This window comes from Pezoporus flaviventris, unplaced genomic scaffold (genome assembly GCF_033815535.1).
Source record: "Pezoporus flaviventris isolate CSIRO_AGI_PZ_B2104156 unplaced genomic scaffold, CSIRO_AGI_Pfla_v1 ptg000001l, whole genome shotgun sequence".
NCBI lineage: Eukaryota > Metazoa > Chordata > Aves > Psittaciformes > Psittacidae > Pezoporus > Pezoporus flaviventris.
The window spans coordinates 56486785-56510908 of record NW_026892549.1 but is presented as its reverse complement, the minus strand read 5'-3'; the positions used below and the strand labels follow the sequence as shown (position 1 = coordinate 56510908).

General features: G+C 42.2%; 1 protein-coding gene across 14 annotated transcripts in view; it reads right to left on the bottom strand.

Moving 5' to 3' along the window:
* UNC80 (unc-80 homolog, NALCN channel complex subunit) overlaps positions 1-24124 on the bottom strand; it is a 120246-nt gene that overhangs the window by 77886 nt on the left and 18236 nt on the right. For 7 of the 14 annotated variants that reach the window (XM_061459016.1, XM_061459025.1, XM_061458904.1 and 4 more), the window contains exons 9-22: positions 19661-19795; positions 18800-19022; positions 17275-17415; positions 16178-16446; positions 15195-15545; positions 14253-14399; positions 12211-12358; positions 10737-10885; positions 8793-8959; positions 7992-8093; positions 6500-6714; positions 5869-5975; positions 5209-5368; positions 436-608 (exon numbers count right to left, since the gene is read on the bottom strand). In XM_061459016.1, coding sequence (XP_061315000.1) covers positions 436-608; positions 5209-5368; positions 5869-5975; positions 6500-6714; positions 7992-8093; positions 8793-8959; positions 10737-10885; positions 12211-12358; positions 14253-14399; positions 15195-15545; positions 16178-16446; positions 17275-17415; positions 18800-19022; positions 19661-19795 — 2487 coding nt within the window. The remainder of the gene's footprint in view (positions 1-435; positions 609-5208; positions 5369-5868; positions 5976-6499; positions 6715-7991; positions 8094-8792; positions 8960-10736; positions 10886-12210; positions 12359-14252; positions 14400-15194; positions 15546-16177; positions 16447-17274; positions 17416-18799; positions 19023-19660; positions 19796-24124) is intronic. The other 7 variants (XM_061458958.1, XM_061458995.1, XM_061458966.1 and 4 more) reach the window with 5 other exon arrangements.

Below are 24124 nucleotides of genomic sequence, written 5' to 3'. Positions count from 1 at the left end.
CTCTGACATTTGACATTTTTTCCACTGTGGTGATTCAGTGTGCTATTTATAACTCTGTTAGAATTCCTGAGTGGAATTCCTATGCCTCTCCAAGTAGTTAGCTAGTCTTCAATTCTTATTCTTTACATTATTATTGACACTAGGGCCAGAAGCAGAATGGCTGTGGGCAAAATTTGAAGTTTGACAATAAAAGCTTTGCATTGGCAATAATCTGGTTAGGGGAAGCCATATAATAAAAAATAAATCAAATTTGTCTGCATACTCCTCCAGTCACAGATGTTAAAACTCCAACTAATAGCAACACCACCAGCTGGCACTGCTGTGAGGCTTTACCTACTTTCTGTGTGGGCATGAGCAGCATTAGTGAATGACAATGGACCACCATGTCATATGCTTCTCAATCAGCAGATAAAAATACACCAATGAATGACTTACAAGATCCAGAGCAGCTGCCAAAATGGAGGCATCGGGGATAGTGCCTGGTTCACAGCAGTTCAGGAGAAACTGGAAGCGCTTCATGCCTTGGCGGATTGCTCCCAGGTTCACAACATTCTTGGATTTTCCTCCTTCTTGGTTGGAGGTCAAGTGATCATCAAAGCTATGGCAACCTAAAGAGGCAGAGTACAGAGGGGATGCCAGGAGGGGTAGGGAGAAGGGAACACAGTCTCTCACCAAGAAAAAAAGTGGAACAAAAATCCTGATGAGTACAGTCTTGGCCTAAAGGCCTTCCTCACCTATGCGCTATCTTGAAGATAACAGGGACATTTTTGTAATATTCATGACTCCCATGAAACAGGCCTAGAGCAAGCTCAATTCTGGTCTTAGTCATAGTGATGTCTGCCCAAAACCATTCCACCATACTCAGTGTGGAAGTCCAGGATCTACTCCAAAATAGGTGAACCAGAATATGCTCTTCCTCCCCACCTCTTCAAATCATCTTACTTACTGCTCTTCCTGAATAATCTCCTAGTTCTCTATTGCCTCTAGGTTTACCTTAAGGGGAAGCATGCATAAATCTTGTCCCTCATGTATCAATTTAGCTATACGTCATTTATTAGGATTGAAGAAAAGAGCAGCAAACACTGGAAATGTTCTATGTGCAAACCAAGTACTGTCCTTTTCTTAGGCATACATCTTCTGTGATTATCAGAACAGCCAAAGTGAAACTGGACTCAACTCCTACGTGTCATCATCATTCCAGCCTCTCTCCCTTGACGTGCACTCTTTGGGATGGAAAGCTCACTGATAAGCATTCCTTTTGAAAATGAAGCTAGCACCCCACTCCAGGACTTCTTTCAAGCATGGTTTTAAACTCCATGTATAGAGTTCACATGATAAATAAACTAATTCCATTGCTGATTGGAATGAACACCTCTGAATGCAGAAGACCATTATGTAGCTGGTAGCCAGAGCGGAGAGAGTGGTAGAAAGACACAGAAGAGAAATCAGGAAAGTAGTTTCAAGGGCAAGGAGGCTGGTCAAAACGAGACTAGTCAGCTTCTGGGAGTTGTTATCCATAATACTCTCCCTGTTCACATGTGAAAGTATGAAAGTTTACAGAATACCGAAGGATAAAAGCACAAGAAGAGAACACCAAATGGGGAATTCAAGATTGGCTTTAAACATGGATTTGAAAGACAAGAGGCAAAATGTCAGCTCTACAGAACTTTGTTACTTCTCCCTCCTCAGGAAGTAAGAATGGCTGAAACTAAAAGTCCCTTTGAAATTGTATTCCCCAGAATTACTTGGAAAGAACTTATGTACCACAAACAATAGTTACAACAGAAAATGACAATGTAGGTCTTCACTTTTCCCCGGAAAACAGAGGTATATCAAAGTTCAACAGATTACAACAACTGTGGCTTTTCTCTCTCCAATGAAGCTGTACATAGTTTTCCAGCAAACAAAATGTTGCTATGTTGGGAAATATTTCATCAAAACAGAACAAACAAACAAATAAAGTAGAAAGAACAGGTAGAACACTTACATAAATGAGCAGGCACAAATACCCTTTTCTTCCAAATCTTCCTGTTTACTTATAGCCTGTAGCAGACTATCTGAGCATTCCTGCTCTGACTGTTGTAACACTAACTTATTTGAGGTACAAACGTACGTTTTCCTATTCAGGGCCCTGTTAAGCTTGTGCCTGTATGAGATAAAGAAAGGAACTTGGCTTTCTGATACAGAAAGGCACATCTAAGGCCTGTCCCTAGCCCCCACTATAAAGATCTAGCAAAGGCTCAGCCTGTCACTACAGCCCTTTGCAGTCCCTGGCTTGCACTTTGTTGAAGCTTTGCAAGAGAAACCTTCAGATACAGCTGATGATCATCCTCCACTATGTTCATCCTGGAGTAGCCTTGCTGTAAGCACAGGAGTAGGAGTCCTCCTTGGTGTAATGATAATGTGACAGCCCTGCAGAAAGATCTCACCCAGTGAGCAGAGAACACGGCCTAACCTAGGAGGACACTGGATGCCCAAGCTCCCATTCTCACAGTTGCTTCTTGTGTGAATGCGAGATCACTCCTTGGAGTAAGCATGTGCTGAGGTTTGCCTGTGCTGTTGTGCCCTGAACACCCTGGCAACTTCTGTGGTCACTTCCAATGTCTTCAGGAAGTGGCTGAAGGAACATTAAGGGTCTTCTGTAACCACACTGTAACTCACTGCTGTATGTATGCTATGTTCTTAGTATGGGTAAAAAGATCACTAATCAAAACATTTTGTTATGCATGAATGTGCATATATATGTGTATATATATGTATACATATGCACACACACAGATACACACACACAGATACACACACACACATATGCTTACATACATATCCGACACAAAATTTCCAGTGGTCTAGATGATGTATCACAAGGAAGATTACAATTAATAAATGACGGAACACATTATTCTATGTTCAATTATTTAGGTTTTTTTACTGCAATCTATTTCTCCTCTGTTTTATTTTAAATCCTATGTAGGTTCCAAAACAATGCTTTGTGTTTAGACTCAAGGGATTTAATACAATGCCCATCCACCTTCAACAGGCTTTTATTCTCTTGTCCACAAGCACATAAAACCTGCTGATCTTTATGAAAGATATAGAAGCACTGGAAATTTCTACTGTGTTATGAACTGTCCCACCCTGAAAGGCCTCACACTGACTGCACTTTGCACATGTGAGCACGTACACACACAAGCATGTACAACTACTCTAGTATTTCTGCTAATGGTATGTGGCTTACCACACCATTGCAAACCAGCGATCCTTTTGGACACAGTGATACACCTTCCTTAACTGTCACACTCTGCCTTAGAAACTTAAAATGCCCTCTCTTTGCATCAGTTAGGGATCAAGCAATGGCCCAACCCTTCCCATCAGCATCACTGGACAATTTGCTTGTTTCTCATACTAACATGCAAGGGGTCTGCCTTTAACCCACTGCATCACTTCTATTACAGTATTCCTAATGCATGCATATGTTAAAACCAAGCATGTGTGATGTACGTCTATTCTATCCCTGGCACATAAAAGATGTTTCAAGTTCTCTTCTTTAATCACATAAATTCTGATGTTACTCACAGAAGACTGAAGAATGGGCTACACTTCCAAAGCTCAAAAAGCCAGTACTAATGTCATCTAAGTTTTGTATAAGCATAAGATGTGCCATACATGCTGAACAAGATGCTCACAGGGCCAAGAACAAATCAGTGCCATGAAATCAAGAATACGGGCACTCTGGGCAGAAGCAAACTCACAGTGGCATAAAATCAGCATTAGCAAGATGAAAAAAAAAAACAATTCCTACAAGAAAATATAAAGGACATCTCACATGAGCGCTACAGAAACAGCTGTGGCAGCCTATAAAAGTCTCACTGTCCCTCAGTTGTTTGTTCCCAGTGAAGGCTGGGAGAAAATGTGGTGGAAGCACTTCACACCTGCTTCAGCTCACAGTAGTGGATGAAGAAAATAATGCAGTTCTTTCTATCATGGGAATATTCAACTTCAGCTACCAAGCTACAGCAAGCTGCTGGGCTCATCCATTCTCCTTCTAAAGGAACGATACTTTTCACCTCTTCAAATCACCTATTTGAAAACCACCACCAGTGTTTCTGCAGTGGCAGAATGACGACCAGTTTACACTGACAAGATATGCTCCTACTTTGCTAGAATCACTTGCCTGAACAATGCCTTACATGCATTACACTGCAGGTCTGGGACGGATGATGGTGAAAAAGGCATACAATGCAGTGTTCAAAGGGTAATGTGAGAAAATAAACACAATGGCAGAGAATGTAACTCAAATGTAAAGCTACAGAAACCATGGTGAAAATCTACTCCTTTTTGTGTGTTTTTGGGAGTCAGGTTGGGTTTTCTTCAAAAAAAGTAGAAAAAAGCAACAGAACTTCAAGATAACAAGGTTGTCTCCCTGACAACAAGAAGGAGCTCTGAACTGAGGACATGAGCATGTGAACCACTGCATGACATTTTAAAACAGAATATATCATGACCTTCTATTATTCATAAAGGCACTTTTCAAACGTTCCTGCTTTTGAGAGTAAACTGCAATTAAATATACTTCTGTGGAAAGGCAAAGTAGTGTTGTTGTTATGATGCTGTGCGCTAAGAAAAAGGGACCGCATCCCTAACGAATGGTATGCAGACACTAGACATGCAAACACAGAAGAAAAGAGATAATTATAACAAGGTTTGTGCAGGGTTTGCCATTTCTGGGCTGGTCTTTGCTGGAACTGTCAAATGGTCACAAACTGGGGAGGAGGGAGAAAAAAAACAACAAACAGAAAACCTGATGGAACACCCATTGTTATATTAGGCAATGAAAGATTTACACACCTAATTTGGAACTGAATAAGTGCTTTGAAGCAAGCGTTAATTTTTTAAGTGTATGGATCAAATTCAATCTGATTTTAAAAGCCAAAATGTTGCATTTGCAGAATTTATTAGATTTTTTTAAAGAAAATTGACTTTTCTAGATTTTTTTTTTTGATTTTTTTTTTTCTAAATCAAAACAAATGAAAGAAGGAAGGGAAAGAAAACAGTTACAAAGACTAAAAAGTTGGAAAAGGCTGTAATGGATACAAAACCTATGGAAAAAGCAGGAAAAAAGGGAAAGGGGAGAAATACAGAAAGAAAGAGATTTAAAAAAATAAAGTTTAAAGGAAATAAAAAAAGGAGACGAGAACCCTGATTTCTAACCATCTTTTTCTTCTGTGTGATGAAGCTTGGATGGGTGTCTTCGGCAGGTGCGCCATTTACCAAGACGCTTGAAGAAATTCTCCTCTTCGTCTCGCCCATTGTCCAGGCCACCTCCTGGCCCCCCACCTTCTGACAGCTTCACTGCGCTGGTAAACTTCACCTGTACAAAGACAAAGGGCCAGGTGAGGTTGTAGCATACCACTTTCTCTTGGTCTTGTTTAGCCATAAAGCAACTACAGAAGGGCTGTAGCACAGAGGATCACCACAGAAATGCAAGTGAGTCTGCACAGATTTACGTACGCTGAAACGCTTCATCTTTTAAGCTTTCTGCTTAAAGGGTTGGTCTTTCGCAAGAGGCTGTAAAAGCACAAAGAAGGAAGGAGAAGTGTGACCAACAATTAAACCTTAAGCATGTTGACAGAGCCTGCATTTCTCTCAGTGAACCAAAGCAGACTGACAAGTACAGTGTTGGACAGGTTTAACCTAACCTTCACGGTGAGCCACAAAAGTCCAGTATAAAATTTCCATGGCACTCTACTCGGAAGATTCTATGACAAAGTCTGACTGGCTGCAATGTCTGTGATGAGTAGAATGTTTCCTTGGACAGATAAAATCAGACAGAACCCATCCTTCCAAGGCAATCCAGCCTGACACATTTACCTTGGAACTCTGCCTGATGAAAGACAGACGGTCGACAGAGCTGATATCTAGGAGATCTTCCACCCCATCAGCCAGGCCAGAGAGGGAGGAGCGCTTCAGCCAGTTCCCTGTTGCAGAGTAAGCCACTCAGGACAACTGTGAAAATGCTTCCAAGCAGAATCTATTCATTAGCAACTGCAGCATATATCTCCAAGGTGGCCATGCTAGGGTATGGGAAGGTAGAAGGAAAGGGGAAGGCAACCTTTTCATGTAACATGTATTAACTATCATGCAAGGCCAGCTCACGGAACTCATAAAGGATATATTCTCCATCTGTCAAATTCTATTTGGAATATTTCTCTTCTACAGAGAAGAACAACGCCTGTGAGATTAAGGTACTAGCCTACTACTTTGGAGACAAAGATTCTATATTCTGTTTTGCCACAGATATCTGGTACCTTTGGCATATTGCTTATGTTTCCCTTTGCCTCAGTTCCCCATCTGTAAAATGGAAAGCAGCATTTCCCAGCTTCCCTTGGGAGAATATACAATATACTTGGACACTAAGGAACTTGTTGCAATATTTCTTGAGACAGGTATATCTGTGTTTCTATGCACATGCAATATGTATATAGAACAGGAAGAGACATACATTTACCTATGGGGAGTTTGAGTTTCTTTCGAAGGGAGATTCGTCGGGAACGGGAGCGGGAACGCCTGTCTGTGGTAGTCCCAGAGTGAGCAGTGGTACACTCGGATGTGTCCTGCTCAGACTGACTACTAGTATCACTCGCTGCACTCTGTGACTTGAACATCTTTCGCCAGAAGTCCTTGCGACCCAGAACGGCCCCTTGGATTTGTTCATCACTGGAAGAAAAGGGATGCAGATTGTGAACTGCATTTCACAGAAGTTTGGATGCTCAGGGGAATGAGGTCTCCCTCCCACAGCCCCCTCCTAACCTCTCTGTTCTATAAAGATGTTTAATTTTGAATTCCAAACATGCTTTTCCCAGTGGGACGTAATCAAGTTCAACAACATGCTCAGTATTGTTCAAGGCACAAAATAACAATCTTCTCTACCCTGAGGCACTTGCCCACTGAACAGATCATTCCAATTTTTAGTTCTTACATGTGAAACAGAAATCATCTTCTTTAGGTCAACATGAGCCATGCTGATAAGACTATACTGGTGCTTTCTACAAACAGGTGCACTGGAGAGCTTTTGGACATCATGACAGCCATTTGTGAACCTGCTGGGGTCACAGCTCTCATTAAGGTATTGGAATGGGGACAATGTATTTTCCTATACTCTTGAGATCTCCCATGGCTATGGCCGGGCTCAGAGCAGCATAGCTTGCTGCAATTCTGCAGAGCAGTAAATGGTTACCCTTGAAGTCTCAGTAACAGCGAGACTTTGCAGGCTCCGTTAATGAAGGAGAATACAGAATATAGAGCTCTGTACCCTTGTGCAATGCCTTCATACAGTTCTTCTCAAAGCACTTTAACAAGACAGATGCGTATTCAGAGGCACAGAGAAGTTAAATGACTTGTACAAAGTTGTTAGGGACCAGTGGCCATTTATAACATTGATTACATTTACTTCAGTATTAAATGGCTGAACTCTTTGGATAACAGAGGCTTCAAACTTGCAATACCTAACAGCAGATTGATTTGCTCATTAAGAAAACTGGTAGATCACCTGCACTGATAAGGGAAATGCACCAATCTTTGGAGACTACATGCCCAATATAGGTCAGGATGGGCTGTCTCTTGGGAGACACCTTAGCAACAATTTGGAAGCTGAAAAGTAATAGAATGATCTCCCAGAAGTAACAAAAAAGCATGAAGAACAGCTGTGATAGCATCTCTGTGGAACTAACAGTCTATTGATGGCTATGGTAGTATGAGATACTGACACATCTACTGCATGGTGATCTTTTCTGCTGGTTCTCATCAAAATCAGGGTGGGTCCAATTGGCAGCATTGAAGATCAGCATTACCTGGATTTTATCAGTAAATCCTGAGCGCTCAACACATTTGTTGTACTATCCAAAGAGGTAAGTCCTTGCTGTCCTGCCCATTTGTACTAAGCCCAGAAGGAAGCAACTGGCAATAACATGTGAAACAACTCAATATTTACTTACTGTTCTGGTGTTTGCATTGGGCGGCTGGAGATGTAACTACGGCACTCATCAGGGGCAGCTGATGCCTGGCCTTTGTCGATGATGACACTTCCTACCTCGGATCTATACATACAATATAAATCATGAGCTAAAGTGAACAGATGGCCCATTTCATGGTCATCCCATAGCTGTATGACATGGAAACCAGCACTGCTGAGCTGCTTTAGATTTGTATCCTCTCTTTACCAATTTACTGCCTCTATATATAATTATTCAAGAAGAAGTCATCACTTCTAAGAAGCAAAGCCAAGGCTTTTAGGAGTTTTGCAACTTTGTTAATCCTTCTGCTCAATATTTTAACATGACAAGGCTCAAAGCACCAGAGAAAATTTCTTTTTGCTAAAGAAGCACAGCAGGATTAGATTTACTCTCGGACTTGTTTTGCATACCATGGTTTACCCGTCAGATAAAAACCACTAAGGATGTCATACACATTAAAAGCGATGTCCACATAGTGCTTTGGGATTGACACTATGCTTCTTACTTTTCTTAACCTTTCCTTTTTCCAGAGTTTCCATTGCACTATTCTCTTAGGCCTCATGTATGAGAGTTAGGTCTCACTTTCTGCTGCAAAACTATTACTGTCTCAGTCCATTAAGTTTTAAAGGAGACTGCTGCCACAGTACAATTCTGTACATCAAGAACTGACATACACTATCATGATAAAAGACAGAAGCCCTTGGACTTTCTACATTTGTGTTCAGCACATGTATTCATACAGCCATATGCAGGTCATTTCCCTTCTGCCTCCTACACACCCACCTTTTGCTCCCAGAAGGTTTTGGTTCTTGTTCTGTTTCCTCTGTTTTTTTTCCTGGTGTTAACTTTTCAGCACTGTCTAAGAGGGCACTGAGCGCCACTCTCCGAAATACATTCCCATGAGCTTCCTTGATAAACTGGACCAGCTGTCGGATGTCACAGTACAACCCCTGAGTAGCAAGACATCATGGAAATGAAAGAATTCAGTCTGCAGCTTGTGAAGAAGCAGTATCAGTCATTTCTAAGGTACTTCAGCGTTACTGCCTCCGGCTGTTGTGTGATATACCCTCCATCCACAGGGTTTGTGTTTTCTGGCTGAGATCAAAAGCTGGAAACTCCATTTAGTGCACTCAGAAGAAGCAGACAAAGAGGAGCATTACTGCTAGGGAACATGCTCTGTAAGGGGCATGTAAGCAGATGTAGCGATATCAGAGACTAAAACACCTGCAAGATAAGGAAGCTGCAAAGATGACTTAAAGCCTAGTTTATTCCATTCATCTAGCCCAAAAAATCTTAAAAGACATGAAAAAGTTAGGAGGGAAAGGGCAGTAGAGTGCAAAAAATTGCATGTTTAGTTTCAAAACCAGTGGGTGTCTTGGGATTTTTCTTGATTATTTTAGAGCTTTACATCATGGGAAAAAAGAGGAATGACTCACTCATTCCCCAGCCTACTCATACACGCAAGGCTGGTTTTAGTTCTGAACATTCATGCACATCTGTGATGTGACGAATCACCTCTCCATGAGAGGGCAAGGAGAAGCAAGGAAAAATTTTACAGGTCCTGATTTTTAATCTGTAAACTTTCCTCAAAGATCTTGGGTTATTGCAAAAACTCCCAGTTAGGAACTGCACAGTCAGCTTTCAACAACACCCCCCCACCCCAAGCAAACATGTAATTGGATCTATATACTGATTAAGGCTCTTTTTCATAAGATATGTAACACAAGACTGACTTTAAAGAGTGACACAACAGGAAATCCTCACATATACTCTGTGTACTGTATTCTCTATACAGGCACAAATGATGATGCTATTCTTAAAGGTACACACTAACTAAAACAGGGTCCAGAAAGACATACAATTTGTAAGGAAAATTTACAAATCTAGATCCAGTAACAACACGTTTTTCTGTGTCCCACCACATCTCTGCCAAGAAACATTCCAAAGGAGGAATATCTGCAGGAAAAGAAGACTTGGACATAGATAAACTATCCTGCTGGTTTAAAATATTACTGTTTTCCTTCTTCCTCTCCCTTTCCTTTATGGAGCTGTCCCTTTAGCTGGGCTTCAGTGCCTCTACAGAGCACCTCAAGAGTGCTTCTTGGTTGCTTCCATAAGGAATCCTAATTTCTGATAATAAGGAGGTGTTTTGAAATTAGCTGCTAGATTCTGCACCATTTGGAAAGAAGCTCATACTATCTACTAGATTGCTCCGGGAAGACAGCACATAGGCAGCAAGCAGCAAGCAGCAGCACCTTACTTTCCTGCAGATATCTGGTAAACTGAATGTTTGTCTAAACCTTGGGCAGATGTACCAAACAGCTGTTCAGTAACCCACATACTCTGCCACAGGCGTGTCTTTAACCACATAAACTGGCTTTAACTTTGCTAAAAGTTGATTTATGCTGGCTGTGGTCTTGTTCATTAATCCCTTGCTCCAGACTATGCTACTAGTCCCTTTGGAAACAGAAAGAAACCCAACACAGAAGCTGCTTGAACAGAGAGACAAATGCAATTCAGAGGGTACAGCTTTCATCCTGGCTAAACCCCCAAGTTCAAAGGCAGGAATATAAGAAGGGCATCACATTTATATCATGTTTCAACTGTGACTCCATAGCTTGCTACACTCAAGGGATTTGGCTAAACTGAACTAATTCTTCATTGTAAAGCCCTACTGTAGACACTCAAGTGAAAAGTAACTTTGTTAACACAAAATCAAGTGCTTACCAGGTTTTCTGGGCTGTGCAGTTCATGTGTAGTGGACGCACAGCGAGTGATCAATGACTTGAACATGGCACTCACGATAATACCTTCAACACTCTGAGCTGTAGACTTGTTGTCCGCTGTGGTGAAGTTATTCCCAAATCCAGCTTTGTCTGTGAAATTCAAGTACAAGCAAGCCCCATTGTTAGAAATGGTTTAAAAGAGATGGCTTAAAAACACACATAAAGGGATTCATATACGCGGGCAAGTACCCACCTAATATCATGCTCAGTTCTCACAATCCCACGCCAAACAGAAGGGAAGGTTAAAATAAATGAGAAAAAATGAAATCTTCCAGAAACTGGAGTATGAAAAAGGACTGAAATGATCAGGACCATTCTGGCTTTCTTTTATACACGTCTCATTTATAGAATGCACAGAGTAAGACATAAAATTTGAACAATACCTCCAGCTTTGCTATTTGCTCTTCTAAAGGACAAGAGATGTTTGATTAAGCTGCTAAGTGACAACACCCATGAAAAGAAAGTCTTCTGCACTACAGGAATGCTGTTTTTGCAAGAGGCACAAGGTGACCAAGCTCTCAGAAAGAGTCTAAAAAGAATTACACATTTACAATAAGAACCATCCTGGTTTGACTAGGTGAGAGAAAAGCCTTTCAAAAGCTGCATGAGCTGCCATGCTTCAAAGCATGAGCCTGTCAATACTTCATGAATACTTGGGGAAATGACCTCGGAAATCTTCACAAAAGCCTCTTATATAATATTTTTGATGCTTTCTTTGAAATGCCTTGGATCAGAGGTAGATTAGTAGTCAGGTCAGACTTGCTAAGTGCTTCAGAGGAGCTATTCCTACTCTGCAAACAGTCATTGTTAACTAAACAACAGTTAACTAAAAAAAATAAAAGTTTGGTCATTCTAATAGCACCTGGAATATTTTTTCCTAGCTAAAAATAAAAACATATATACATATATATAGAAACACATGCACACGCACTTGTAACTGCAGGCATGTGCATCTGTGTGCTCATGTTCTTGTTTATTCAATCTGTTCTTGCTATTTACCATCTCACCTGAGGCACCAAAGGTTTTAATGCTCAATTATACCTCCAGTCAGAATAAACCCTGAATTAAACAGGCCATTGCAGCTGGTGCCTGGCCATGTCATGAAGCAGAAACCCTCCTGCAGGAGGCCCAGTTGAATGAAAGAAAATATTCCCACTGAAAAGCCATGAAGAACAGATAGGATGAATCAAAAGAGAGGCCTTCAATTTCAGGTGCATTGGATGATATGAGATCACTGAGTGATCAAATCAGAAGAGATCCAACTCCTCTGACCCACTCTGGCAGGGTATACCCCATATTCTGAGGATAGTTATTCACCTTTTTCTCTTGAAAGGAAAAGAAAAAGGGATGGCTTCTTTCTGATGGTACAGTTTAGGAATATTCAAGTGAGAGTTTTTGATACCAGCTGTACTTACTGTCAGTGACTGGCTCCATGCAGAATCCCAGTAAAGCATGCAGGAAATCCACCACATTATTGAGGGAATCCCTGTTCACATAGTCCCTCATGGTCTGCCGGAACTGCATCTTATCCAGTTTGTACAGCTTTGTGAGGCAGTTTTGAGCCTGCAATGATATCCATCACATCAAAGTACATGTTTGAGTTTTGCTAAGAGGAGCAAAACTCTTGCTTAGGCAGTGCTCTGCTGTGCTGTCTAAAGTAACTCCCCTAGAAGCTGGAAAGTTTGAGCCCTGTAACAGAGGGCAGGTTTGTCTCTGAAGCCAACAAGAGGCGGTGTACCAGTATGGGTACCACTGTTTGGAGGGAGTGGTGAAGTCACCGCCAGCCATGTCTCAAGGCCTATCCTCCTCTCTCCAACTCCAGGGTAAAACCTCACTGAATATGAATGAAATAGGACTGTCCTGTCTCAGTCACACTGCCTTGGTGAAACAGGTTCTTAGCTTCAGGCATTTTCAGTCTCTGGCTCAGATCTGACCTATTTGATGCACCTATACTCAGTGACCAATTTATATCATGCAAAAAAATTAGCCTTTTATTTAAAAGCTGTTAATTAGAAGCCAACTTCTTATCACAGGCATCCATCCTACTGGGACCCCATGCATGCTGGACTTAGAGAATTTGAAATATCAGCTTTATGGGAAACTTGAACTCTCTGCTACCTGCAATAGGGGCTTAAATTTCCAGTAAACTCAGACATGTGATTGCCCATGCAGTCAAGACAAATGGTGCATGCAAAGCAGTTTGGCCAGACAAATGCACAGAAGATGCAGCAGACTTAGATGTGGAGGAAAATTTCTTCCGATAAAGACCTCAATTCAGTAAGTCTGGTAAGAACTTTGGCTCCAAGAGACCTACTCATTTATGCTTAATGTTATGCATAGGCCTAAATGTTTGGCTGGCTCAGCTCCAACACAACATAAAAGCCATCGTTCTGATGAATATGCTATGTGTTCAATCAGTGCTCTGTGCAGAACCTTTTTACTGTTACCACTGGGACTCTCTTACCCTCATCTGTCCCATTGTGTCCAGAACTAACACTACTGCTGCAGTCTCCCCAGTACCCAGGAGTCCAGTTAAGAGAAGAATGCTGCATGAACGCAGAGGCAGCCAATCCAACTCTGAGCCACCTAGCTCAGATCCCAGAACCAAATTATAGCTCTGTCGGCATGGCTCAGGCTAAACAAAGCCATGGAGAAGCACTTGGTTCCTTCCCACCTACACCACTGTAAATTCTCATTAATCGTCAAAAATGCTCCCTGCTGCAAACACAGAAAGCAAGGAGGAGGCATGTACTGGAAAAAGCCTTTGAAAGGCTCCCATTTGACAAGTCATTGTGCTGATCTCAGGGACTCAAACTTCTAGATGAAGTCAGATGTCTGGGCTGCATCCTGGGCACTTTTTACTGCTTCAACTTGAGCAGAATCAAAAATCTAAGGAAGCAAAAGTGACCATCCACCCTGCCCCTAAACAGGCCATGGGTCTTCTAATCCCTTGCAGCACAATAGCATGCCTGCAAGCACAGTGCACTCCAATTATTAGGAGCTGATGGAGCAGCCCAGCAGCAACCAGTCATAATCACCATTGAGAAAAGTGGGCATAACAACACTTTAGACTTCTAGATTCAGACATGCAACCCACGATAGCTGCACCTCTTATAAACAGCATACTCTGTTGGGGTACTGCCAATGTGAAAATACACTTATACCAGCTCACACAGGGGATTTGCTCCCATTTGCCCCTTCCCAGACAACCCATTCATTGGAGAGGTGAGAAGCACCCTGGGCCTCAGGTGCGCTCTTAGAAAGCCCCAGGGGCTAGAAGTTAACATCAACAGCTGCAAATCTGCTACGGCTGGGCTGCAACATAGTCTGTCAGCTGCGGCAAAGACCAGTACATCTACTGTCAATACAGAGAAAGCTACAGAGGGGCAGACAGCAGTCTCAGCAGCTGATGTCAAAAGTACAGGGGAGACACTAAAATGAGCTGTAATTCTCTTACATTCTCCCGGAATACCTGGTGTCTCAGGCGATCTCCCGAGAGCCCCCGGTGTCCTTCTCCACAACCATAGGCACAACCCAGGGACTTCACAATTTTGATGAGCATTGTGAGTGCCAGCCTATGGGTGCTGACAGATGGCCCTTCATCCTGAAGGTCACAGAGAGAAAGACTGTGAAACCAGGGCACAACCACTAGTATCTTCCTAGTACTTTGCTTTTGACATCCTGCTGTCCATTTCTCCTCTCAGACACTCCATTACTGAGTTGTTACTCTTGAAATGTTTACTGCAATTATTTTTCAAGCTTAAGGACCAGCCCCCTCCCTTTCATCTCCCCTCAAAAAGCCATGCTTTGAATGCAAAGCCCTGTGCAAACTGCTATGAATACCACTCAGCACTTACTTCAAAAAATTCTGCCTGAAAAAGCAGAGATGGCTTTCTTGAGCAGAAAAACGAGCATCTTTTTAAAATGTCTTAGGTATTATGCCACTATGAATGATGACTTTGGAGGTCAGCAACAGCATCTCTTGGCCAGTTCTCACAGCAACAATGAAAAATTCATGATTTATGGCCATCAAAGAAAAGAAACTGCTCACACATTGGATTCTAGTTTTCCTTAAAAGTTATTAATAATAATCTCCCCAAAAAATCATTGTGGTTGAGGGTTTCAGGCCCTCTGACAAGATACTGAAAAGGTCCATGCAAGGCTCATAAACTGTGCTTTCGGCAGCTGCTTCGCTGCAGTTATAGTGCGTGAATATCCAAACAGGTTTCTTCTGGGGAGCCCCAACTGAGCACCAGAGTAAAACAAATTAATTAGTCATTGTGGTGCAAAAGCAAAACTAAGGAGGGAAACCAGAAGAGCAGTTGCATACACACACATACTCCATCTTAACAGACCCTACAGTACATTTGGGAATTATATAAAGGGAAGCAAGACAAACCTTTTCCTGGTTTTTGTCATTCTTTTCATATGGCCCTCCTCCACCACCTCCATCGCTTCCACCTCCACCGCCTCCACCACTTCCATCACCTCTATCTCCATCTCCACTAACTATGGGAGCTCCAAATCCACAAGCTGAACCACCAGAAGCAGCTCCTTTGAGCTGGAAGGATCCTTCACTTGGTCTCTTTTCAGGCACCTCATTTTCTTTGTTCTCACTCTTCCTCCGAACCTTCTCTACACAGGGCACCACACCAAGCTGAAGTAAGCACTCCACAATGTTCAGTGCCACATCGCAAACCCGGGAACTGATATCATGGTTCAGGACCAAGTAAACAGCTTTCAGGACCACCTGGGAGATTCAAACATCATATTTAAAGTCTGACTTATTTTCTCTCCTAGTGCTATTTAGTGTCTGGAAATCCTAGGCAGAGCAGAGACTTGTTATAGCAGGCACAGTACAAACTCAGAATGAATTACGTATAACCCTCAACCCCTCAAGCTTACAATCTAGGTGTAAGACAAGAAACCACAGGCTGGGCACAGTCAGGCAGGAAAGGAAACCAAGAGATGGCATCTGTGAGCCTGAGAACACTGCTTCAGTGCACCAGGAGCTGTCAAGTCATTAAGGGGAAAGCAGAAAAGGTGAGTTTTAAGGTGCCATTAGAAGAAAGGTGCTATTCAGTTTTATACTGGTTTGTAGGGAACTTGGTGCATGCACCAGGAACATAGCCATTTCATAATATCACTTGATTTGATGTGTGCATTCCACATGCACATGCGCTCCTTGCAAGGAGTAACAGGAGTTGCAGTATCTCAGAGGAGACTTTTATGATATGCACAAATGTATCTGACTGACCTTTATGTACTGCTGAGAGAAGTCATATAAAGAGGTGGAGGAAAAGCCCATCAAACCCCTGATCTCAATGGTACAGCTACATTGACAGAAGAGGGACCTGGCTTTCCTCATTCCTTGCCAATTACCGAGAGATCCAGCATGCCGTTCTTGTGGACAAAGTTGTTGGTTCCATCAATGTGATCCGTATCCTCCAAGCAACTGTAATTGATGCAGGAGTCTGTCAGGCTCCGGGGGAGGTTGGCACATGCAAGCGGCTCATGGGGCATCTCAGGGATGGGCACCTGGTTGCAAAGCTTCCTCATGTGCTCACTGAAGAAATCAGCATAGCCCACATTGAATGAGGCCAAGGTAGTGTTGAAGGTTGCCACAGTGATGGTGGAGATCTGGGACCGCACTGCAAGGAGGAAAATGGCAACCTGTAAATTTCCATCTCTAGGATAGTGGAATGGATAACTGGGGCTGTGCTTGTTTACATGCCAGGATGCTATTTGCCTTCTTGGCCACGTGGGTGCACTGCTGGCCTATTCAAAACAGCTGGCTACCAACGCCTCCAACACTTTCCAGCCGCTCTTCCCCAAGCTTGGAGCATTGCATGGGGTTATTGTGATCCAAGTGCAGAATCTTGTTGTCACTGCCCACTATCCCTTAATTCACTGTGTTCAACAAGGCGGAGAGAGCATAGGGAATCCTCTGTATCATGCATCCTGTCTCCCATCATGATCACACTGGCATTGCTATTTCTGCAGAGGCCTCCAAGACAGATAAGCCCCAGGGTGACTTCAACTAAATTTCAAATCCAGACTTCTATCCTGGCTTCAAAGCCACGAACCAGGAGGAATAAGAAAGAACCTGTGATTCGCAGCACAGTCCAGCAGCTGTGGCCTGCAAAGGGGTATTAAATCCCAGAAGATTTCCTAGGAATACCAAGCAATACCAAGTTTCTGCCAAACTTGTGTGCTGTTGTGGTAAGGTGATAAAAAACCAAACTGTGCCTCCTCTCTGCTGATGGCTGCCAAGTTTTATTTTACAAACTGAACCAGATCAATCTGAAAGGTTTGGAACGTTTTCCTACACAGAACAAAAAACCTTCTCAAGAGATGCAGGGGGCGGGGGAAGGAAATAACACTTAGTCATATACTCAGAAAAGGAAGAAGTAACTCTTCCTCAGCTTCTTAGAGTGATATTTTAGTGAAACGGTTTTTTCCTGGTATGTTAAATGTACCTTCTTTGACTGTATTCTCTCCATGGCTGTTCGAGTGGTCTGGCAGATCAGAGACCAATGTGTGATGGGAGTGGGAATGCCTGGCGCTCAGGCTCTCCATTTCCGTTGCTGTGTCAGAGCTCCCCCGTCTGGTAAACTTTCCTAAGGTGAAGGCAAGAAACGGGTAATTAGTTTACTCATCTCAGGTGCTTGGAGATAGGTGAGGTCAGAAACTGAGGGACTGGAGTCCACAGAAGTGAAGGCCTTCCAGGACCCTGTGAAGCAGAACCAAACATTATAGTGGGGCTCACTGACATGAAGACTGAATGTACAAATTCTTTGCAAAGCTCTTCCCCTCAGCACACTGATTTTAGCCAACACCTACACTGTCACTCACCAGGAGTAAAGTAAGATTTGTCAGCACTGAAAGACTCCACCCTTTGGGGCTGGTTATAGGAATTTGGCTTCTTCTTATCCAAAAGAAACAGGTGTATTAGGATGGGGAGTATTAAAGCAAAAGAAAATAATAAATTACAAATCAAAAGAACCTGAAAGAGGGGGACTATCTGAAGTAGGCAGGATCTGTGGACAATTGAATCTGAAATACACAATCTCACTGAGATACCAGAAAGAAGGAACTGTAAGTTAAGCCAGGACAAAAATCTGGAACCCCTGAGATCAAAATTTAACAGATTTCTTGAGCTACTGAACATACAGAAAGGAGGATTTGGATACTAGATTTTTTATGCTTGTACAAATCTCTAGGGATACACACAAATACGTACAAATCTTTAAGGCTTCACTTGGCTAAGCTCATTGTCTGGTGTCCCAAAGATGCTTACAATGGAAACCTTACCAAAATGATGCCATCTAAGCCAGTGAAAATGAGATTGCCTGGCATGGCCTTAGGCAATCATTTTGCTGCCTATCGTCTCCAAGAAAGGGTGCTAGGATGAAAATCTATGACATTAGGAGTAAGTTTGTGAAACAGAAACAAAGCCTAAGCACTGTTCAGAAAACCCGGAAGCTTGAGGGAGCCAGTATTTATATTTAAACATAGTACCTTTGCAGTATCAAAAATTGCAATCCTCACTATCTGAGCCAATACCCTTACTTATATTGTAACCAACATTCACTTCAGGAAGACTGAATATCTTTTTGCCATACTCCTAATGACCATATTGCTGCCTCTCCAGAGATTTCTCTTTAAAAGAAGAGGATGCAACCATTCCTTGAATCTATTTTAAGCTGCAGTTGCGCAACACTTGCTACCACTCAGGAAGTGTATTCAAGTGGTACAGGTATCACTACAGGTTGCTACAATAACTATTATTCCAGTACGGATGATAGTTTTCAGAGGGAAAGTGAACTAAAATGGAAGTCCTTCCAGATCTGCTGCCAGCAGAGTTGTCACTTCTACAGACAGGTATGTAACAGAACACAAAAGACAGCAATAGGATGGAAGAAGAAAAAGCAAGCCTCTGGTGTTCTCTGAATGCTCAGGATAGGAATGACAGAACCTGAGGTAGAGATAACAACTTCTTACCTAATATGGTGGTTTGCCATCCTCCTCTCTCAATGCCACGCCGGTCCTCTCCGATTCCAGAGAAACTGCCAAAGGAGAAAGTGCTGCGAGTGGGTGAGACATCCAAATGATCCTCGTGGAGGAGGAAGGGTACCCCCATCCTTCGCTGCCGCTTCTTCCCTGTGTGGTGGAAAGGAATTGACCCTTTGCGCTCACGCTCCCTGTCCTCTTTGCGGCTCTTGAACTGCAGGAAGAAGAGGAGAAGACATGAGAGCAGGTAGAGGCTTTGAGGCATGGCAAGCTACCATTTGAGAGAAAAGGATAACACAGATGTGTGGCCCAAGTATAGCCTTCCACTCTAAACTTTTTATCTGGGACATCTAACCCTGATGGCTGCTATCTGCACTCTGGAACCATGTGAGCATTTAAAGGAACTCAGTCTTTCCCTACACTGGGATGGATGCCCTTGTATAATTTTATGACATCCTCAGACCATGACCTGGATTCATAGAATCCACAAAACTCTGCTAAGTATCCTGGATGGTTGCAAACTCACAGCTTCATGAAGTAAAAACACTGGAAGAACTCACTGAATCAGCCGGAACTATAGTGAGCACCAGCACTTAAAAATCAGCAGTGTTTGAGTCCCCTCCCCTCATGCGTTTCTGCAGGACAGTTATTTAAATACAGATTTCAGTACTGTGTTTGGAATTTGCACCTAAAAAGCTATGTAATAACACACAGAATCACTTCCAATGAAAAGAGATGTCAATCTCACATACGGCATAAATACATAGTCCAAGCAGACCTTCAGCTGCTACTTAGCGGGTCACTGAGGTGCTGAATCATAGGTATACTGAAGTACAATTTTCTTCTACTCACCTTTTTGAAGATGTTCATCCCCAGATCTGTGGAGAGATCTGGAACTGCTGGCCTGCGCAAATTGGTCATTGAAACCTTGGAAAATGCCTCTGTGCTTAGTGACTTTTCTTCCTCATTGCATTTCATTGTAAGATCCTGCAGCTCCCAAAAGAAGACAGTCAGCACAAGGAGAAATAGAGGATAACCAGCTTTAAAAACAAGGCTACTTCCAAGAGCTTTCACAGGAGCACTGTAAAGGAAAAGAACCTTCAATTCATTACACAAGACACTACGGACACATTTAACGAAAAACAAATGAGCAAACCAAATTTAGAAGCTCCTGGAATTATTGACCTTGAGTAACATTTCTGTAACCACATTAATAAAGTACAGCATGTTGTGCTGCCACAGAAGGCCTCAGGTGTTGCTGCCAGCATGGTCTAGTGGCATGGAAGACTGTGTTCTACTCTGATTCTGATCCCAGGTATGACTCTGCACAGCTAATGATATTCTTGAAGCCTTGGCTTACATTTATGAGGATCACAATGGCTACCCTTTTTGAAACACTTTATTTAAGATCTAAGAGAATACCCCCTAAATAACGTATTCCTTTAAGCATGTATTTTGGACCTGAAGTGCAGTAAGTAGCACTTACTTCAGTAGACTGGATTTGTAAAAAAATCTATTTACTCACTACAGAAACCTAATAATTTCACATCAGTAACATCCTTCACTTGTAATAACAGTGCCCCAAAGTCTGTCCCTCATAGTTCTTATCATACTCGTGAAAGCCTCCCCAGCTACAGCAGCGAATGTCCCACGGCAGTTAAAACCTTGAGACTAATTTACTCTGGTTTCAGTAGAGGGCACTCCCCTTCTGCACTGAGGAAAACGCCTTATAGCTGCCTACTGTAAAGAAAGGCTTTGCTACAAAAGGTGGAATAAGCTCAGCTCCTGGCCATCTGTTCTCATTAAAGATTTGATTCCACTCTTCATTGAGATGGTTGTGCAGCTGACCTGACCAAACTCCCTCAGGGTAATTTTCTTCTGCCTAAATACCAGCTTGTTTCCAATGGAGATGCTCCTTTTCCTTGCTCCCCCATCAGAAATGTTCGGCTAAACAACTCGGTCATGTTAAAATACCTCTTTGCTTTCAATCCAGTGATAGCCATATGCTAACAACAGATGAAGCGACTTCTATGGTATAGGAGGTTTAGATTCTGCCTAGCCATACTGCGTCCTGCAGAGCCAGCCAGCTCTGCAGCACACAAGTCTGCAGTTTTATGCATATGAAGGTCCAGCAAAAGCGAATGACAGTCTTTGCAGCTGAAGTCTTAAGCACCAGTTATGGTGTTTGCAGTATTGGGCTACTGGGGACCACACATTCTTCAGAGACTTTTCAGACTAATCAAAGCCTACATTTGAATCCTTCCTATTAATTTTATCAACACAAGAATAAAGAAGACACACAACAGAAAGATTCCTCTTCACCATTGTTTTCAGTCATGATATGCTTTTAAACCACTTTCATATATCACTAAAGATTCAGGGGAGGAGTCATATATAAATTCTATAGACAGCAAATCAGGATTCAACCATAGGTGCTCTCAACAGTGAGGCCAGCAAGTACTCCATATGGCTTAGTTCTTAGCTTTTAGAGCTCTCGGGCCTTTTCTGGCTGAAGACAGCCAGAGAGCTCATCAAATGGATTTATTTCAGATTCTTTATCTTTGTCCATTAATTTCTAAATCAGTGTTTTATGAGGTGCTTACCGTCCCCAAAAGGACAGAGTAAGGATCAGGGGCTACTGGATTAGAAGCCATACAAACACACAGGAAGACCCAGTCTCAGTTCTGAAATCTGCTTAGGGTAGGTATCAAGCAAATACTAGAAGAGCAAATTACAGAATCACCTTAAATCTACAGTGTAGTCTGTGATGTATTGTAATGAATCAAGCTAGGATGCCTGTTGAAGGCTGATGTGGCTATTCTGTGCAGGGGACTATGTGGCAATTATGGTATGCGTAAGATGGGTATGAAAATACAACAGTTTGGGGGCTGCTGCTCTAGGTTTTCTTGTTTCTGTTTTGGTTTGCCTTCCTTCTGCATGACTGTATGGCTACCAGCTCATTAGTATATCTCTCAACTCTCAAGCTATTACACTTGAGACTTTTGGCTTGATATTAGCATTGCAGCAAGCATTACATCTGCATTGGTCTTATGCTTAATTTAAGCTTTGGCTCTTTGCCCCTGCAATGTTAGTGCAGAGGTTTGTGAGCCTCTGAAGGTTTCACTTCCTATATACTTATTCTGAATTCCTTATACTGAATTCACTGTGTACAGGTGCAATGCAGACTTTCTTTAGCATATGCTGCCAGGTCTGAAATATGTTTAGACTAAAGTCACATTCTAGAGGAAGCTAGTATTTATTTCATTCACACTCCATCCAGTACTCCTTTTCCTATGCAACAAGGAGTGCTGGCATTCTTTGCTGCTAGTTTACTAGGCAATACTCAAGTTCTCTCAATCTCAGCTGCTTTAGCCCATATTTGAAATGTGATTTCAGCCACACAGAAACCAGGAAGAAATGTGAGAGTTTTGCTGAGGCTTAGGGAGATGCAGGAAGCAATGCTGATAAACTGCAGAACAATAAAAAGAATGTTCATTTACCAGAAAAATCTACTGGCCCCTGATGTGATTTGCAGGCAGCTGGTTTTGTCTTTTGCCTGCTACTTTAAATCTAGCCTGCTGAAACAGAGAGTGCTGGTATTTCTGAAAAGTCATTGATCAATCTTTGAGCAGAAATGATGACTATGTTAGGAATTTAAGATCTAGACAGAAAAAGCAGGCTTTAAGTATATTGTTAGATAGATAGAAAGAAATTACAAATCTTAACCAGCTGGAGGTGGCATTCCTGCTTCTGACAAGCAAAGAACCTTGAGTGACAAGACTCTGAATTTGACAACAGCAGTCAAGTCCCTACAGCTGGCTGGGATGAAAGACAGCCTCGGTGTCTCTATGCATTGCACAGCTTTCAGTCCTCAGATTTATAAAGCAGCAGGGCATGAGCTGAGATTTTAGCTACGTGGAAGAGCATTTCAACTCCTCCATCACAGCTGCTCTGCATAACAAAATGGAAACCCTTTTAAATAGAATTCCAATTTGATGAAGTACAGTAAAAATACACAGGACTGACACAGAGGTTACCAAAAGCAATCAAACCTAGCCCTGGTGGGAAGAATGCCCTGGACAGAGTCTTCAAGTTAACAGCTACAAAGTACCCAGTGGAATTGCCAAATGGCTTTAACAGAAGAATGTTAGCGAACAGCAACCAAGTAAAGGAGCCTTTTGCAAGAGAAACAGCCTGGAGAAGCAAGAAATAGCCAAGTGTGTAAAAGGAGGGAAGCCTTTCACAGTATATAAAGAACCAGAACTACTGCAAACAGTGCCTATGGAAAACAATCCCATTCATTCTGCCACTGTGCTCAGAACCACTGCACTGCTGCACCAGTAACTGAATTTGGGTTCTTCTGAGCAAGGGTAAAAGGACAGTAGATGTATGGAAACAGCGAATCACATAAGGAGCAATATCTTCCAATTCTCCCTCCAGGAGATGATATTAAGGAAGACTTTTCTGTACATGCACAGCAACCCTATAAAATCTCCATGCAAATGTAGATTAAGACTGAAGAGTATTTCATAACACCTGGAATCCATGGAGGTTTGTCAAGCTTTTACAGGGATGAAATGGGCACCATTTTATAGAAATGACACTAAAGTATAACACAGTTTAAACAATACTGCTGCTGCTAAGCCCTTAAAACCACAAGTTACCACCAGCCCTCCATAAAAATCATAAGAATGCCTATAAAACCCTAAGATTTAAAAATAACAGTACTAATATTTACACTGCTTATGCTTGTCTTCTGGTTTACAAGCATCTGGGCTATGCAGAACAGATATTTTACCCTTCTCCCTTACAAAATGACATCTCAAAAACTGCCAGAGCTCTACAATATTGAAAGCAAGGATTTTAAGAAAAAAACACCAAAAATTCTGAGAGTTCTGACTCAAGACAGACATTTGACAGCAATACTAACAGAAGGTACAGCCTTTTACTTGAGGTATGGCATAAAATTGAACTGCAAAAATAGCATCTCTATTAAATTCCGTTAGGCAGTTCCATCAACTCACTAAATCAGAATTTGCTGTTAAAAGACCACATGACAGGAGAAAAGTGCACAACCTAAAAGTAGCACAAATCAACAAGGAGATTAAATGAAACTGCAGCAGCATCCCCTTTTTATCTCTGGAATACACAAGGGAGCTACACAAACCAAAAACATTTAAGCTCTAACATGAAGATCTTTACTGTACCAAGGTCAGGAGCCTGGGGTTCCTTTTCCAACAGAACAGAGAGCAAGTCTTGACACCTATTAGGACAGTTTGTCTACAGAGGTTTTGTTGGCAAATACAGAACTAAAAG